Consider the following 16,861-nt stretch of genomic DNA (forward strand, 5'->3'; position numbering starts at 1 on the left):
AGTGCTCTGCAGTAAAACACAAGATTGATTTTTCCAGCGACGTACACAACGAAGATGTTTTTTTAAATTAAATTACCGGTAGTTTCCGTAAAAGCAGTGTAAATAATAGCTGTGTTATGTTCTCGAGTGTATACCGTGAAATATCCTACACAAACAAAAAGGCGGGTAGAATTTTCAATGTCATAGGCCCCTGTCGGGGTATAACATTTTCTGGTTTTCCCATCTTCACATAGGCGTACATAGAAAACTTCGAAAATTAAAGCTAATTACTTACTTGTTCAATAGAAATTATCTCACTTTGTTTCTTTTTCTGCTTCACAATTCAGTGAACGTAACATGTTAATAATTTTGAAAATAAACAAGCAAATTAACTTGTCTTGTTTGGATTTCCCCCGACCGAGCCTCTCTCCTCCGCAGAGGTCCTCAGGATTTTTAAATGACGGGGATGATCGAATGGGGGCAAAAATCAAGACCCAAAAAAATCCCAAGGGCTTCCAAAAAAGCCCCCAAAATCCCTGGACCAAATATTAACCCCCCAAAAATATCCCATGTCAAATTTTTTACCGTTAAATTTCCAGAAAGGGGGAAAGATATAACACGTTTGTTTGTACTTAATTTGGAGAACTATGCAGTTAAGGCACTTAACACGAATCTTTAGATTGTTTTTAATACCCCTAAAAAATCCACACTTAAGCATGCAAGCCACACAAAAAAATTCTTGTCAAATTTTCCTACCCAAGAAAATCCCAGAATCAAAATTTTCCAACCCAAAAAAATCCTTCGATCATCCCCGTCACTTGAAATCCCGAGTACCCCCCTGGGATTGTGCGTACTGTTAAAATGCTCGGAAATATTAGCTATATAAAGCTACTCTTCAAATCCGAGGGTAAATCAAAGTGATGTATGTATAGACTGCCTTGTTTTTATGTAAAGAAACCTCCTTTATTAAATAAAAATAATTTCCAGTTGTTGTCCATGTCAATTAAGGTGGTATCCCTTACTATGTCCAGGAAAGATTCTCTGGTGTTAACACAATGGCTGTTAGGAAGATAGCATGGAAAAATGCAAAGCACCAAAAAAATGTAGAACATTGGTGGGCAGCTGTGCAATGATTAAATGTAGCGTCGCAAACGTGTTCACTGGACATGTGCGTTCATAGTGTGCGCTCGGTTTTACCGAGTGGCTAGACAGGAGGGGCAAGTAAACTGGTATATAGATTAGACTTATTTAAGCAACTAAGCAACTAGCCTCCTACGAAGACGCCCTTTGCATTCGTGGGGGAGGGGGCGCGGAAACGCGTGACAAGCACAAAGAGCATAAAGAAATCGACAATTAAATACACGTGAAAAGAAAAACTGACACAGCAAATCTTATCACAATGCACCCCTTGTTAAGAATAAAACTATCGAACTGACGTGACGTGCGCTCAGAGCATAGTTATGCGTATTATTATCGCGTGTGCTAGTTTCAGTTTTGAGGAGTCGCATTTTTCGAGGATTTGCTGAGCAGGTTACGTGTTAACCGCATTACCGTTTAGTGATGTGTTACGGGCGATTAAAAGTGCTTTTTTCCTGAAGATTTTTTTGTTATCGCTTACGAACACCTCTGATGCGCTTTGGCCTCTCGAACTTTACGAATTCCTATTCAAATGACATTTCTCTGTGTCAAGCAGCATTTTGGCCTTATGTTTCGCTGTGTCGTCGAATCAGAGCAAAATTCCGTCCGTACAAAGGGGAACAAGTTTGATACATGCGCATGTTTTTCTCTTCTGAAAACCAAGGAATTTGATTGGTGTTATTGACCTTGTTTTAATGTTTAAAATAATAAGGGTCACTCCCCATAAATTTAAAAATTGCGAAAATAAAAGGCATGTATGGAGACAATACATATATATAAAAAAAATAATTTTTGTTTTGTGTTAGTTTCTTCACCTGGGTTACCCTCCCCCCACCAGCACCCCCCCCCCCCTGACCCCAATCTTTGTCACATAGGCTTTTCGAAAATAAAATACTGTTAAACAACGTTCTTGGGATTTTCTTTATTTATGCGAACAAGAGTGAACCGGTGTTTTATCACATTTCTAGACACCGAGAACAGAATTGGAAATACGACGCGCGGCGGAGTATTTTTGACGAAATTCGAGGAGTTTAAAAATGCGATGAAACACTGTCTGATATACATCAACACTGTTGATATATCGTCTCAAATGAAACTAAAACTAAAGAGTAAATAAAGAGATAAAATCGTACAAATATATGCTAATTAAGATGAGATTTTCAAACCACCGTCACTGTTATTGTTTCCTTTGTTCTAACTTGGTGAATTATTACTGAGTTTGAGAATCAAATTTCTAATTCAAATCTTAGTCCTGTTAGCCTGTGTACAGCCGTCAACTCTCCTCAATGGTGCATAGGGAAAGCTCTTCTCCAAATTTTCTTGAGGAGAGCAGGCCGCTGCACACAGGCTAAATCCTGTGACAGTCTATATCACTCTCTATATTAATCAGTATTATTTCTATCTTGCAATTGCTTAGAAATACGTAGTTGAATAGACACGTGTTCCCAGCATAACGTCATGCGACAATTTGCTTTGCTTAATTATCATGTGACAATTTACTTTCTCGGAATGTCCTAAGATACGCGAATCATGGATAAAGTCTTTCATTTTCCTACGAAACTTAAATATGAAAAATGACTGTTTCTATTTCAAGATATTTTAAAACAAGATTTTAAGAAAACGTTCGGTTATTCTCGCAAAATAAACCTTAAAATCAGTTTGAAATGATTATAAAAACTGTTTCGTAACTTTTTTCAGAGAAATTAAAAAGCTAGATATCGCTTTACCAGATAGTGGACGCAAATGAAAATCAACGTTGTCTTTGTAACTTTACGCCGTAAGTTTCTAAGCTCAATGCTTTATTTTGTCTGCATGGAGTCCTCCATTGATAATTTCTTTTTCTTCCTACAACAATAAAAAAGACAAAACAAAAATTTAGGGAATTTTTGGCAAAAAATTGCCTAAACATCGTGTAGGAAATTTCCCTTTAGTATATTTCTAAAGTAAAAGCAGTGCAATTTCCAATCTGCCAACCCAGCTTGTAGCGAAGTCGGCCCGAGTCGACACACTTCCTTATATTTGGACTTTAAGCACTGCCCAAAAATTTAAATGTAAGACTGATCGCATGATAGCCCGGAAAGAGGACTGAACTGGATTCATAAGCTTAAAAGGAATTCGTTTGTTACGTTTGTTGAATTTTTCTTAAAAAGAAAGGAAGCTTTTGGAAGAAACCACTTTCAATTTAGAGACAGATCATAAGAATAAGCGATCTCATCACTTCACAAAAAAGTGTTTTTCCCTAAAAAGTTCTATTAAAGCGACACTGTAAAATTTTGGTCCTGGCTTCATTGCATAATATTAAGGATGGCTTTAATTCTGATTTATCTCACACAGGCAACAAACTAACCAAAATAATGAATTTTTTTCTTCGCTATTTTAAACTTACCTCTATTTTCCAAAGTCAAATGTCACGTCATCTCCAATCAGCATAAACGGTGCCCAGTCGGAAACCTCGGTAAAGCTCTTACCTCTCATCCACCTCATGGCCTTGTGAAGAGACTCACTGGCACTTTCCCTACGAACAAGGTGCTCGTAGAAATGGCTCATGAACTGCTTCGTTGCTCTGTCTTCTAGGGCCCACAGTGCCGCCAACACTGAACGTGCCCCAGATCCTAAGAACGCACGAGCGATTCCAACAACTCCCTCGGCTCTAATTTGTCCCTTCCCACTGTGACAACAGCTTAGTACCACCAGTTTAGCTTGCAGTTGAACTTGTGAAATGTCTAACATTTTCAAAAGGTAGTCGTCTTCTTGTGGTATCCCAGTAGTAGAACTTGGAGGGGAAAGCGCAATTTCACCTCTTTTAGCATTACCATGTGCAGCAAAATGTATCAGACTTACTGAGGCTATCCTTTGAAGTACTGCCTGCTTCGTTGCTTCCTTTCCTAGCAAAGGTTGAGCGCCCAGCAGTCGCCCAATCATCTCTGCTTCCTCTCTTGCACCAGGCAATGGCACAAACTTTCTATTGAGACTTCCGCAGTAAATCACATCACCAACATCAGGATCACCCACTATCAGAGCACCAGTCTGACTGTGATAGTCTGCTGGACTGTCCTGAATGAGCTTGAGGGTCGTCAGTGAAGGAATGATACGGATCCTGAAAGTCTCTGATAAATACTTCCCATTTTTATCAAGTAAAGCTGCAAATGGAACACGGTACAAGTTGCGATCAGGAACAACGATGATTTCAGGCTCTTCCCTGAGTAAGTCGAACACAGGAAGGATGAGCATTTCGTGGAACAAAGTTAAACTCAGTACGGGATCTTCTCCACCTTTTGCATGTCGGAAAGCTGCGAGGCGCTCTTCCTGTGAAGAATCAGATTCATTAGGCTCGATGTCACTTAAAGATCGATCTTCACAAACCTCGTCGGGCAAAATGCCAAAGCTACGGAAACTTTTAGCCATGAAGGCAAAAAATTCATCCAGATTTTCAGCTGGCTGTGCTAATCTTTTGTGAAGAGTGTTTTTATCCACTGTTATTGTTCGGAAAGAAATGACTCCGTTTGTCTTGAGAATCCACAAAAACACTCTTTGATTATAATAAGAAATGTACAGACAAGTGCAGTTGTTTTCTTTCCTCATGACATTTTCAATGCCAATCCATGATTTTGGGTTAGCTGATATGTGTGTTTCAGCGGAGTACTGAGTTGCCATCAAGTCTGCTAAGGCTCTAGCCCGTCCCAGCTCTGCAACATAAAGAGCACCGTTCGGATCTCCAGTGTTACAAAACAACGCACTGAGCACCTGGTAGGGAAAAACATGCTTGTCTGCAAAGGATATCTTAATTTGTTCGTTGTCTGCATTAAAAGCTCGCAAATCTTCGCATTTTTCAATACCTTGAAAAAGGTAAGAAAACGCTTCGTGAAACTTGTCTTGTGAAACCTTAAGCAAAGTAAGATCACAGTAACAACGAAACTCAATTTCACCGTGTCTAATATCTTTACTTATAGAAAGTGCTTTCTCAAGATATTCTTTGGCCATATTGCATTTGTCCAGTGATAGAAACACAGATCCTAGTTGTTGGTAATTTTCTGCTTCTCCGTTTCTGTCACCAATTTCAATTTTGATCGCAAGTGCTTTTTCATAATATTCTTTAGCCTTGACATTGTCACCAAGAGATTGAAACACAAGTCCTAGGTTAGTGTAACTTACAGCTTCTCCAGCTCTGTCAAATATTTCCATTGAAGTTGCAAGTGCTTTCTCGGAATAATTTTTACTCTTTTTATATTGCCTAAGAGCTAAAAACACTTTTCCGAGGATTAAGTAATATGTTGCTTCTCTTGCTCTGTCACCAATTTCCTTGTTGATTGTAAGAGCTTTCTTGAGATATTCTTCAGCCTTGACGCATTCGCCGAGAGAATAAAACACATTTCCTAGGCTTCCGTAACATGCTGCTTCGTCTGCTCTGTCACCAATTTCTATGTTAATCTCAAGTGCTTTCTCGAGATATTCTTTAGCCCTGACATAGTCACCGAGAAACCGAAACACTTCTCCCAGGTTTCCGTAACATGTTGTTTCTCCTTTTCTGTTACCAATTTTCATGTTGATCGTAAGTGCTTTCTCGTGATATTCTTTAGCCTTGACACAGTCACCGCGAGATTGAAACACATATCCCAGGTTCCCGTAACATATTGCTTCTCCTTTTCTGTTAGCAATTTCCATGTTGATCGCAAGTGCTTTTTCGTGATATTCTTTAGCCGTGAAATAGTCACCGAGAGATCTAAACACATTTCCCAGGCTCATGTAACATGCTGCTTCGCCTCCTCTGTCACCAATTTCCAATTTGATCACGAGTGCTTTCTCGAGATATTCTTCAGCCCCGACATAGTCACCGAGAGACCAAAACCTATTTCCCAGGCTCACGTAACATGCTGCTTCTCCTGCTTTGTTAGCAATTTCCATATTGATCGCAAGTGCTTTCTCAAGATATTCTTTAGCCCCGACATAGTCACCGAGAGACTGAAACACACGTCCCAGGCCCACGTAACATGTTGCTTCTCCTGCTCTGTTAGCATTTTTCATGTTGATCGCAAGTGCTTTCGAGAGATATTCTTTAGCCTTGAAATTGTCACCGAGAGATCTTAACACATTTCCTAAGTTTACGTAACATGCAGCTTCTCCTTCTCTGTCACCAATTTCCATATTGATCACAAGTGCTTTCTCGAGATATTCTTTAGCCCTGAAATAGTCACCGAGAAATTGTAACACATTTCCCAGGTTTCCATAACATGCTGCTTCGCCTGCTCTGTCACCAATTTCCATAATGAACACAAGTGCTTTCTCGAGATATTCTTTAGCTCTGACATAGTCACCGAGAAATTGTAACACATTTCCCAGGTTTCCGTGACACGTTGCTTCTCCTGCTCTGTTAGCAATTTCCATGTTTATCGCAAGTGCTTTTTCGAGATATTCTTTAGCCTTGATATAGTCACCAAGAGATCTAAATACATTTCCCAGGTTTCCGTAACAGGCGGCTTCTCCTGCTCTGTCACCAATTTCCAATTTCATCAAAAGTGCTTTCTCGATATATTCTTTAGCCCTCTCATAGTCACCGAGAAATTTTAACACATTTCCCAGGTTCACGTAACATGTTGCTTCTTCTGCTCTGTTAGCAATTTCCATGTTGATCGCAAGTGCTTTATCGAGACATTCTTTGGCCTTGACAAAGCTACCGAGAGACCGAAACAAAATTCCCAGGTTCACGTAACATCCTGCTTCTCCTGCTCTGTCAGCAATTTCCATATTGATCGCAAGTGCTTTTTCGAGATACTCTTTAGCCTTGACACGGTCACCGAGAACTGCAAACACCGCTCCCAGGTTTCTGTAGTTTGTTGCTTCTCCTTCTCTGTTACCAATTTTCATATTGATCGCAAGTGATTTCTCGACATATTCTTTTGCCCTGGCATAGTCACCGAGAGATCGAAACACATTTCCCAGGTTTCCGTAACATGTTGCTTCTCCTCCTCTGTTAGCAATTTCCATGTTGATCGCAAGTGCTTTCTCGAGATGTTCTTTTGCCCTGGCATAGTCACCGAGAGATCGAAACACAGTTCCCAGGTTCGCGTAACATGTTGCTTCTCCTCGTCTGTTAGCAATTTCCATGTTGATCGCAAGTGCTTTCTCGAGATATTCTTTAGCCTTGGCATAGTCATCGAGAGATTGAAACACAGTTCCCAGGTTCGCGTAACATGCAGCTTCTCCTCGTCTGTTAGCAATTTCCATGTTGATCGCAAGTGCTTCCTCGATATATTCTTTAGCCTTGTTGTAGTCACCGAGAGATTCAAACACTGCTCCCAGGTTTCCGTAATTTCTCGCTTCTTCTGCTCTGTCACCAATTTCTATATTGATCGCAAGTGCTTTCCCGTGATATTCTTTAGCCTTGTCATATTCACAGAGAGATTGAAACACAGTGCCCAGGTCTCCATATGCGATCGCTTCCCCTTTTTTGTTTCCAATTCCTTTCATGATGGTGACTGATCTCTCATAAAGTTCTTTTGCCTCAACATACTTATTTTGATTTTGATATATTATTGCCAGTGCTATGCTAAGCCAACCTTCTTGGACTGCTTCATCGCACTGGCGGTGAATGACAAGAAGTTTCCTGCCATATGTTATCGCATTTGTGTTATCGTGGATACGACAGTACGCTTGGAACAATATCTTAAAGATTTCTGTGCAAATCAATTTGCCAAATTGCTTTTCTCTCATCAGTGTTTTTCTATTCAGCAAAACCAAACTTTCCTTGCATAACTCGATAGATTTTACGGCACGACCGGTTTTTAGAAGGAAAGTGGCAACAACTAAGCTTATACTGATGGCTTCTATAATTTCCTCTATGTCGATCATGACGCTTTATTTAATTTGGAAGTGTCAGCTGAAAAATAAACAGAGGAGTGGGATGAATAGGGGTATACGCAAATCAGCCGATGCGTGCAATTTTTGCTCAAATTAGGGATCCGCACTACTTGACGAGGAGGAGAAAAATGCCAACACGAAGAAGAAAACTTCATACTATGACTTAACTATTCAAGGAGTTTCTTGCAAAGTGAAGGCGAAAGGAGAGATCTTCAAGAAATTTTTGCCCCCGAACTGCAAGGAGTTTACATAAAGTCCGGGCTTTCAATTTTCTTCTGTTTAAGTCTATATAATAAATATAGCTTATATAAGGAAGTGCCCTTCTACCCAAGGGATGATAATCCGTTAATAATACGCCAGCTAGATAAAGTTTGTTTGTAGAACCAGGGACTCCTATACGTAAACAACATTCAAAAGTGAAATTCGCCCAATTCGCCCAATTCGCCCAACTTCGACGAAAAGTTGCGAAGTATGGAAAAAGTTTTGAATATTTGGAAAAATAGGAAACTGACTTTAATTGGCAGAATAAATATCGTTAAAACTCTAGCCTTATCCAAATTAATTTTCAACAGCTCTAACCTCAGTTTACCAAAGGACTTGCCTGACACGATCAACAACATGATTTTTAATTTTATTTGGGAAGGTAAACCTCCCAAAATAAAGAAAACTACAGTCATAGGACAAAAAAACAAAGGCGGCCTAAAAATGATTGACTTTAAGGTAATGGAAACCGCTTTAAAAATCTCATGGATTAACAGGATACACCAAAACTCTTCCTCCTCCTGGAAAATTCTCATTGAACATTTCTTTAGGCAACATGGCGGCCTTTCTTTCCTATTAAACTGCAGATACAATTCAAGGCAACTTGATCTAAACAATGCACCACCCTTTTACCAAGTGATATTAAAGCATTGGCAGGAAAACAAACATATTATCTCAGAAGACAATATTAAACGGCAAAATGAAATTATATGGAATAATAAAAACATCTTAATAAACAAACACATGATCTATTTAAAACAATGGCACCAAAGCGGCATTACCTTTATTAGCGACTTGCTTGATGATGATTTTGGTTTCTTATCGCATACCACATTTCAACAAACTTTTCAGCTGAAAATCCCGTTCACAACTTATTATGGTCTAATAAACGCAATTCCACCAAGCTGGAGATGCGAAATCAAAGCAGCAAAAGACCAATTTGAAAACGAAAATGCGTCGCAAGAATCCCCTTTATCCCCTTTACGCAATATTATTAACACCCGTTCTGTTTATGCAGCTATTACGGATCATTACTTCCAACCCCCAACTGCTGAACAAAGACTTCTACGGTATGGTTTCTCCCAAGAAAGCCTAAAAAATGTTTACAACTTCCCTTTTGCAATTACGATCGAAACAAAGCTTCAAATCTTTCAATATAAAATCATCCATAATATACTTCCTACCAGGTATTCGCTTTTTCGTATGAATTTATGCGACTCTGAAACTTGTCATTTATGTAAAACGCAGCCGCAAACATTGCCTCATCTACTCTACCGATGTCCAAAAATTTCTAATTTCTGGACTGCATTTCAAAAGTGGTGGTCCGAAAAACAACAAAATACAATTACTCTTTCAGAACGCGATATTCTTTACGGCTGGCATGACAACGCCATACAAACAAAAGATATTTTAAATTACATATCACTTGTAGCTAAGTATTATATCTTTTGTACGACCCAAGACTGCGATGATGTACCTTTTGACGGCTTTCCTCCTTTTCTAAAAAACAGATTGGATACTCTACAACATATTGCAGTTAGAAATAAAACTATTAACAATTTCGAATTAAAGTGGAAAGACTTTATGTAAGCTTATTTCCTTGTTTATTTATTTTATATTTTTTCATTTACTTTATTTTCCTATGTACCTGTACCTTTATTTTCATATGTAAATTGTAACAGTTTATAAACTACGTAACTTAATTGTAACTTACGTCTGCTCTTTTTTTTTTTCTTACGCTGTAACATTTGTACAATGTTAAAATGGCAATAAAGATATTAAAAAAAAAAAAAAAAAAAAAAAAAAAAAAGAAATTCGCCCAATTTACAAGGAAAATTCGTGGTTAAATTGCAGTGGGACCTTGTTGAACGCTTGTTGAACAGGGAGGGGTTGAAACTACCTAAAGATATTACATCAGTAAATTCATTTAGATCTGTAAATATGGTGTCTTGGCATTGCGAGGTGACTAAAACCTTTAAAAAAAGTGCCTACTTCACACAAGGGGTATTTTTTGAGGGACATATCACAGCAACAAGCCGCAGCGATAAAACCACGTATGGTTAACGCGACATCCCTGCAAAATTTTGTCCCTGTGACAAAAAACGAAGCAAAAACGAGCGGCGGGACCGCGAAATCAATGAAACCACTGAATTTAAAACAATGAAATTGCAGAACTTCTTACATGTCTACCTTACAATTATTTATCTTTACTCTGCATGTTAACTCGTGTGAGAAGTCTATTTCAGCTTGTTTTCAAGCGATCAGAAACCAGAAAATGGTCACAAAAAATCTAAAGGATAAGTTTTGATACTGACTTTCGTCGGCCAAAACGCAAAGAAAACTCATCTCGCAGATTTGAATAATACGGCAATACCACAATTCAAGATTGAAATTATCGAAATACCGCATGGAAAAAAGGCTAATACTGAAATACCGCAAACTTGAATGCTCCCTCTATAAAATTACATACAATACAAGGCAGGTTTTACTCACAACGCCAATGTCGGTTGAAATAAATGACTGATAAAGACTAACACCTATTCCTCGGCTTGTGTATAGAGTCAGCTTTACTGTCAAGTTTATTTTTTATACTCTAAGCTTTGGAAAGAGAAAATACCGATTTCCGTGAAACGTAATGTCAGACGTTCCTTTGGGAAATTAGAAAATGAAATTTTCTCGTTAGATCTCGTTTCAGATTTTCATTTTCCAAAATCTAAAATTCTAATAATCCTTTATTAACTTGCTTCACAATTTGGATTAATTGAGTCGATTATGGGCAAACACAACATCCCTTCCAGTTCTACACAGAAGGCGCTTGTTAACGGTTTAGAGACTAGTCGGTGTCGTGTTTGTGAAAAAGTTCTGAGGAGCACAAAAAAGTATGGGATATAAAGGTAGAGATTCTATGATGTATGCTTACCATTTGTAGGAAATATCCAGTTGGTGCGATCGTTGCATAATAGAAAGCGATCTCGATTTTCTCAATATACCGACCAACCGGACCAGGCGTTCCGTCCCGCTAACGCCTTAAAAAGGGCCTGGAAAGAAAATTTCCGACGTTCCGTTCTTTCAAAGGAAAAAACCCCTCTGTTACCCAGAGTAATGTGGGTCATGTCGGTCCATATATTATATACTCCGCCAGGGAGGAGAAAGGCAACAGTGCAGTCAGATCCTATTACATGTTTCGACGGGGTGGGAACTTTTAAAATATAACAAAACGCGGAAGAGTATTATTTTTTATTTATTAAGGCTCGTTTTCACATGAATGCAACAATCACTAGAACTTATTCTTCTACTAGTTGTAAGCGCCCCAAATCTCTCTCACAGCCTCAGGTCACTTCTTATCTGACAAGTAGGTCCACTTTTAGAATTTTCTCAGCGATCGCATTCTGTTTACTCTAAATAATGACTAATTAAGAAAAAGCGATGTATAAACCTCTTCGTTAATTACTTGGCACCACCTCCGTCTCGTAAATTAAATTATTGGGGAGTTTAAGCAATGACGACGGCGACACCAAGGACAACGCCTAGCGAAAAGTGAGTTTATATTTTACTCGAGAATCTCGCGACTATCCAGATGTGTTCAGTGTATCAGGAACTAGCTCCAGCTGAATATGTAACAAAGCGTTCAAACCCAAACAGAAATACGAAAATTTGACTGTCGTCGTTCACGTTCTCCGAAACACGCAGAATTTGGACATTTCACGTTGTTGTTGTGCAGAGAACGGCCAATAAACGTACAAAGATTTATACGCACGTGCTGAGTTATTATTCTGCTCATGAAACCTTTTGTTTGGTGACATTCCCGGCCCTACCCCTCAAAAGGGGGCGTGCAATTAAGCTTGTCGTTCTCGTTCACGTTGCCGTCCGAGTTTGCTTAAGCTCTCTATTTAATATTTAAAACTGAGGACGAGCAAAGCGGCATAATAAAACAGAAAAGGGTCATATACCGCTTCAACTTTTTTCCAGTCGATGTTTCCTTTTTTAGACATGTTCCTCTTCTCTCTTTATGGAAGTCTCTCTGTCTGTAGACTGTTTTTGTCCATCACTACGTCGACTGTTGTGTACACTGCTTGGTGAATATTTCGCTCCTCTGATGACGAGCCAAATCTTTTCTCTGAGATCTCTACATCGCCAACAGTAGAGAAACGGGTTTAGTGAAGAATTCAGAAACGTTATGGTCTCTGCCAACGGATACAAAAGATGATCAAATAATGCATCGTCTTCGATCAGCATATCTGCGAAGGAGGTGACCATGAGTAGCAGATAACAAAGCACAAGCACCCCTGTGATATAAGCTACAGTCCGGGCCATATGTGTCTCTCTTAAGCTTAACGTTGATTCCTGCGCGGAAATGTTGTTGTCATCTTTACGTGTGTCGCGCCCGCGAATCTCTATGTTGACTTTATTTTGTGCGTGAATTTGACGTTCGTGTCGCCTTATTATCTTAAATATCTTAAAGTACAAAGCGATATTTAATATCAGACTAAACCCAATAACACCCGAAGCAACTGGAGAGAAAAACTCGTCATTTTTCACTCTCAAAGCTCTGCAAATAACATTGAATAAAAACCAGACTGCCCATACTATAGACACGATGGTTGCCAATCGAGTTTTCGTCATGTAGTTGATGTACTTGAATGGATAAACTATAGCAAAAAACCTCTCACAGGCTATCAGACTCAGTGTTATCAAAGACAGCCCCACACAAAATATTTCAGTGTATAAGTACGCAAGAAGCGCTTCGCAGTAAAACACCAGATTGATTTTGCCAGCGATGTACACCACAAATGCGGGCTGCACGACTACACCAACCAATACATCTATAAGCGCGAGCGAGAATATGAGTATGTTGGAAAGAGTACGAAGAGACGCGAACTTCAGGATGATTATTAACACAAGACTGTTCCCCAGAGTCGCTAGAACTGATAGCAGACCGTTAATTATGCAGATAGCTAGTAGAAAGCCATGAATTGTAGGCGATAATTCGAAGCTGGCCAGCTCCAGAGACAAAGTTGAGTCTTGGCAAGGCTTGGCGGCATTAACGGAGTTGTTCATCTCGGCGTGAATGTTCCGGAAAGAACTGAATAAAATCTTCTAAGCTTCTGCGTTGATATCAAATGAATCTGCGTGTCAAATTAAACATGATTAATTAGAATAAAAAGTAAGGACCATCTTGTTGAATTGAAAATTACGCTGACACGCTGTTAGCCGAATTGATTTATGCTTATTGAGTCAGCAAAAATTATGGCTTCTCTCCAAAATTAAAAATATGTTATTTAAAGACCCCGAAATACTCAATACAATTTATTATTTATTGCCTAAGAAAATCACTTGTATTTTTTCCATTGTATAATTCACAAATTTCCACCACCAAATATCGGCGAATCGAATATTTACACAGAACAGCAGTTTTAATAATTTTTATTTAGGAAGTTTAAACACTGCAGATTTTAATTTCCTAATCGTATCCATAGCTTATGCCAGCGGGAATTGTTGTTGATCGTATCTTATGAAACCCAGAGCAAATATCTTGGAAACATGCGAAACTGTAGCAGAATAGATTTTAAACAAAGATATTGTGGAACCAATGAAGTCACATTATTCAATCCTCTGGGCAGTGTGAGTTACATTTCACAGTTTTCGCTGAAAATTTTCCAATTTGGCAGGATTAATTTAAAATTTCCTTTTGCGTCAATGAATTTTAATGTCGTAGTTTTAAGTCTGAATAGCCAAAGAGCAACTCCTCAAACTCCAATTAAACCACACACTTCCGAAAAATCTCACAGAGACATACATCACACACGGCTAGTGGTTAAGGTTTAAGCAAACATAAAAAACATCAAAATTAGAGTGCAGTAACTCAGCAGTAATACGACAAGATGCATATTCTCCATAAATGACATGTAGTAGATACATACGCACCATTTACGCGTCCCAAAAACTGAACTGAAAGTGATGTCGTTCATAAAAGTTGTCACAAAGATCATCAATAGCTACAAGCTAACAAACATTGAGCGTGCAGTCAGTACTTGCAAAACACATCAACTCCTAGTTACCTGTTATCAATTATTCAATGCATATGATGATATTTATTCAGATCTCCAGCCTTGACAGTACCTACTGTGCGCCAACCTATTCAACAAGACAAAAACACTTTGAAAAACAATCTTGAATTTTCTATTATTTCACACGGAAGCCTCACAGCGGAACGAAAAGTATAATGCAGAGAAATTAAAAAATCAGGGTATCAGAAAAGGTTTAATAAGGCGATCGAAAAACAAGGAACTGCGAAGTTCTAGAAAGGAGAAATTAACGCTTATTTTTTGTTTTGTTTTGAAGTGTAGTCAATAGCGATCAGTCCTTCTGGTGAGATTTGGCGTCTTTAAGTCCAGCTTTTCAAAAGATGTTTTACACTGTAATTTATTTGTTTTCAATTCCCAGCGCCAGATGTTTCTTTGGTTAATTTCTCAATGCACGTACAGAACATTATGTTAAAACAGTCAGTATGTGTCCTGATCAGACATATAAATCATTTGTTGAACAATTATGCATTAAGTCGCTTTTTACGCACGAATAAACTCGACATAGCTCCGAAAACATTTTCGTTACCATAGACACAGCAGGAAAAAAGCACGTTTTTGAAAATAATTATAATAGATGTTTTATCGAATACTCTAGTTTTTATAGTACTAATATCTGAATGGAAAGCATCTGGTGAAGAAATAAGTAAGACCCGAGCTATAAATTCTTTTCTGACAGAGGATCACGTTCTTGTTACACTTTCACGAAACACACACATTCACGTTTCACGCAATCAGTATCTCGGAACAGTTCATCACGCAAACACTAAGCTTTTGTTTTGATATGTTTACCATTCATGCTTCAGTAACGCTTTCGAAGCAGGGCCTTTGACCGACAACAGAAAATTGTAAGTGCAGTGCATAGAGAGTTCTAGAGAGATTGCTTGGCCTCGGTAATATAATTACAACGGACGCCCGCACGTTTAACTAATGTATTTTTAAAAAAACCTTAATATTGCACCGTCTGAATCGTGTCTCGCCTTCACTTTTTTAGGGGGTACTAGAAAGGCAACTTGGGGAGGGGTTGATGGACGACAACTCCCACCAGCAAAAGAAGCGTTGTTAGAAAACATCTCTAATAGATTTTTTTAAAAATATAGTTTCAACGGAAAACGTTCAAAAATAAAATAAATGAAAATACGTTAAAGAAGTTTGCTAACGTTGGAAATCAAAAATAGTACCAAACCTTTAAATCAGCCTTGCAATTTTTCTTAGTTATTTCGTTAAAGCTGATTACTGATCCTCTCTACAGTGAGAGAATCCGGTACTTCCCTTTGTCAAGGTGGTCCTTGCAAATTCACATTCGTTTTTGATATCGTTGGCTTTAACTGGAAGTCAACAGCCGCCATTTTGGGGTCTAAAAGACTCTCTTGTTGTAAAGAGCAATTGTGTGACGTCATACAGTCTAACATGGCGGCGCGCAGAGATCAAATGTCAACCTTTTGAATCCTGTCCCAGCAGAAATGAAGGATGGTCATTTTCCATCAACTCTCGTGTGTACTCCGATCTAAGGCTCTGTGCAGGGCTCAGCCATTCGCTTTCAAGAAAACGAGAAATGATTCTGGATGTTTTTAACCAAAATCGACCGTCTGTCATGTCTGTTCGACCAAAGTTTATCCGAGACTCTCTCTCTCTCTACTGGGTGACCGAGACCAATAGCCAGCTGGTCTGCCTCCTGCCAGTTGGGATTTTTAACCATGTTATGTTTATTTAATATATTATATTAATTTCATATACACGGCCCCACAAGCTTCTAGCTTTAAACACAAACCGTGTATAAATAAAGTTGCTTTACCTTTTACCTGAGAGAAAGCCTAGAATTCAGGTTGAACTGATGGCTGAAAATGGTCAAATTGTAATTCTCAGCTTAGACTGCACAACACTCTAATTTTTACAAACGCGCACGATCTTCGACTGTCAGCGGAGCCGCGTTTTATAACAGATGGCTGAGATCTCCGACCGGTAAAATCTAGTAATAACTGAGAAATGATGAGACTAGATCACGGAGGGTCGTGGGTTTAAATCCCATCTGGAACTCGGAATTTTTTCCCGAGTTTTTCACTTAATGCAAAATTTATCATGCAATATTACAACTGAGAAATGCGCTGCAATTTCAACTGACAGCTCAGAAATCACCCAAAATAAAGCTGGTATCGTAAAACTGTGAAAACAAACTCTGGGCTTGTATTTTGCTCAACGTTCAATGTCCCTTTCAGGTTTGGAAAAGGCTTATGTACGCGTCAAGCAAACACTACATAACGTTTGATAATCGCTCAACGGTTTTTTACTTTGCGACTGATGAAGGGGTTATCCCCGAAACGTTTCGCAAAACGAGAAAACAATTTAGCACTTTTTAAGAAAAAAAACATTTCATACTACATATGTACGCCATAAAGACGTAAAATACAAAACAAAAGGTCTTTTTTCAAGGGTAACTTTTTCATTCAGGAGGACTTATTTTCGGAAAATTTTTTCGTTTTAGATTTGGAGGCGTTTTTGGGTGAGGGGGGTATATATCATATATTTCCAGAAATCGCAGTGAAAGC

General features: G+C 38.6%; 4 protein-coding genes across 6 annotated transcripts in view; 1 reads left to right on the top strand and 3 right to left on the bottom strand.

Moving 5' to 3' along the window:
- LOC144656864 (tetratricopeptide repeat protein 28-like) overlaps positions 1–6,178 on the bottom strand; it is a 56,097-nt gene extending 49,919 nt beyond the window's left edge. Inside the window, exons 1-2 of the mRNA XM_078517113.1 lie at positions 3,503–6,178; positions 2,556–2,961 (exon numbers count right to left, since the gene is read on the bottom strand). Of these exons, the coding sequence (XP_078373239.1) occupies positions 3,505–6,138 (2,634 nt within the window). The 5' untranslated portion in view covers positions 6,139–6,178 and the 3' untranslated portion in view covers positions 2,556–2,961; positions 3,503–3,504. The remainder of the gene's footprint in view (positions 1–2,555; positions 2,962–3,502) is intronic.
- The window catches only part of LOC144656883 (SHC-transforming protein 1-like), a 46,925-nt gene that overhangs the window by 21,191 nt on the left and 8,873 nt on the right, over positions 1–16,861 (top strand). The gene's annotated exons all lie outside the window — the stretch shown is intronic.
- Positions 6,290–10,777, bottom strand: LOC144636640 (uncharacterized). Its single transcript, XM_078495831.1, has 3 exons — positions 10,726–10,777; positions 6,421–7,990; positions 6,290–6,295 (listed from the first exon to the last, which is right to left on the bottom strand). Exons 2-3 carry the CDS (start codon positions 7,960–7,962, stop codon positions 6,290–6,292), a joined length of 1,548 nt encoding a protein of 515 aa, XP_078351957.1. The 5' UTR covers positions 7,963–7,990; positions 10,726–10,777.
- On the bottom strand, positions 11,474–14,409 carry LOC144656950 (beta-2 adrenergic receptor-like). 2 transcript variants are annotated; one of them, XM_078517221.1, is made up of 2 exons: positions 14,292–14,409; positions 11,474–13,358 (listed from the first exon to the last, which is right to left on the bottom strand). In XM_078517221.1, exon 2 carries the CDS (start codon positions 13,288–13,290, stop codon positions 12,217–12,219), a length of 1,074 nt encoding a protein of 357 aa, XP_078373347.1. In that variant the 5' UTR covers positions 13,291–13,358; positions 14,292–14,409; the 3' UTR covers positions 11,474–12,216. The 2 variants fall into 2 exon arrangements, with proteins under 2 accessions (XP_078373347.1, XP_078373340.1); XM_078517214.1 differs by lacking the exon at positions 14,292–14,409 and adding an exon at positions 14,158–14,281.

Source organism: Oculina patagonica, chromosome 1 (assembly GCF_052425735.1).
Source record: "Oculina patagonica isolate OP01 chromosome 1, crgOcupat, whole genome shotgun sequence".
NCBI lineage: Eukaryota > Metazoa > Cnidaria > Anthozoa > Scleractinia > Oculinidae > Oculina > Oculina patagonica.

What these genes read in the sequence shown, in the direction of transcription:
- LOC144656950 (XM_078517221.1), bottom strand. Translation starts at nt 13,290, where the DNA reads ATGAACAACTCCGTTAATGCCGCCAAGCCTTGCCAAGACTCAACTTTG.
- LOC144636640 (XM_078495831.1), bottom strand. Translation starts at nt 7,962, where the DNA reads ATGATCGACATAGAGGAAATTATAGAAGCCATCAGTATAAGCTTAGTT.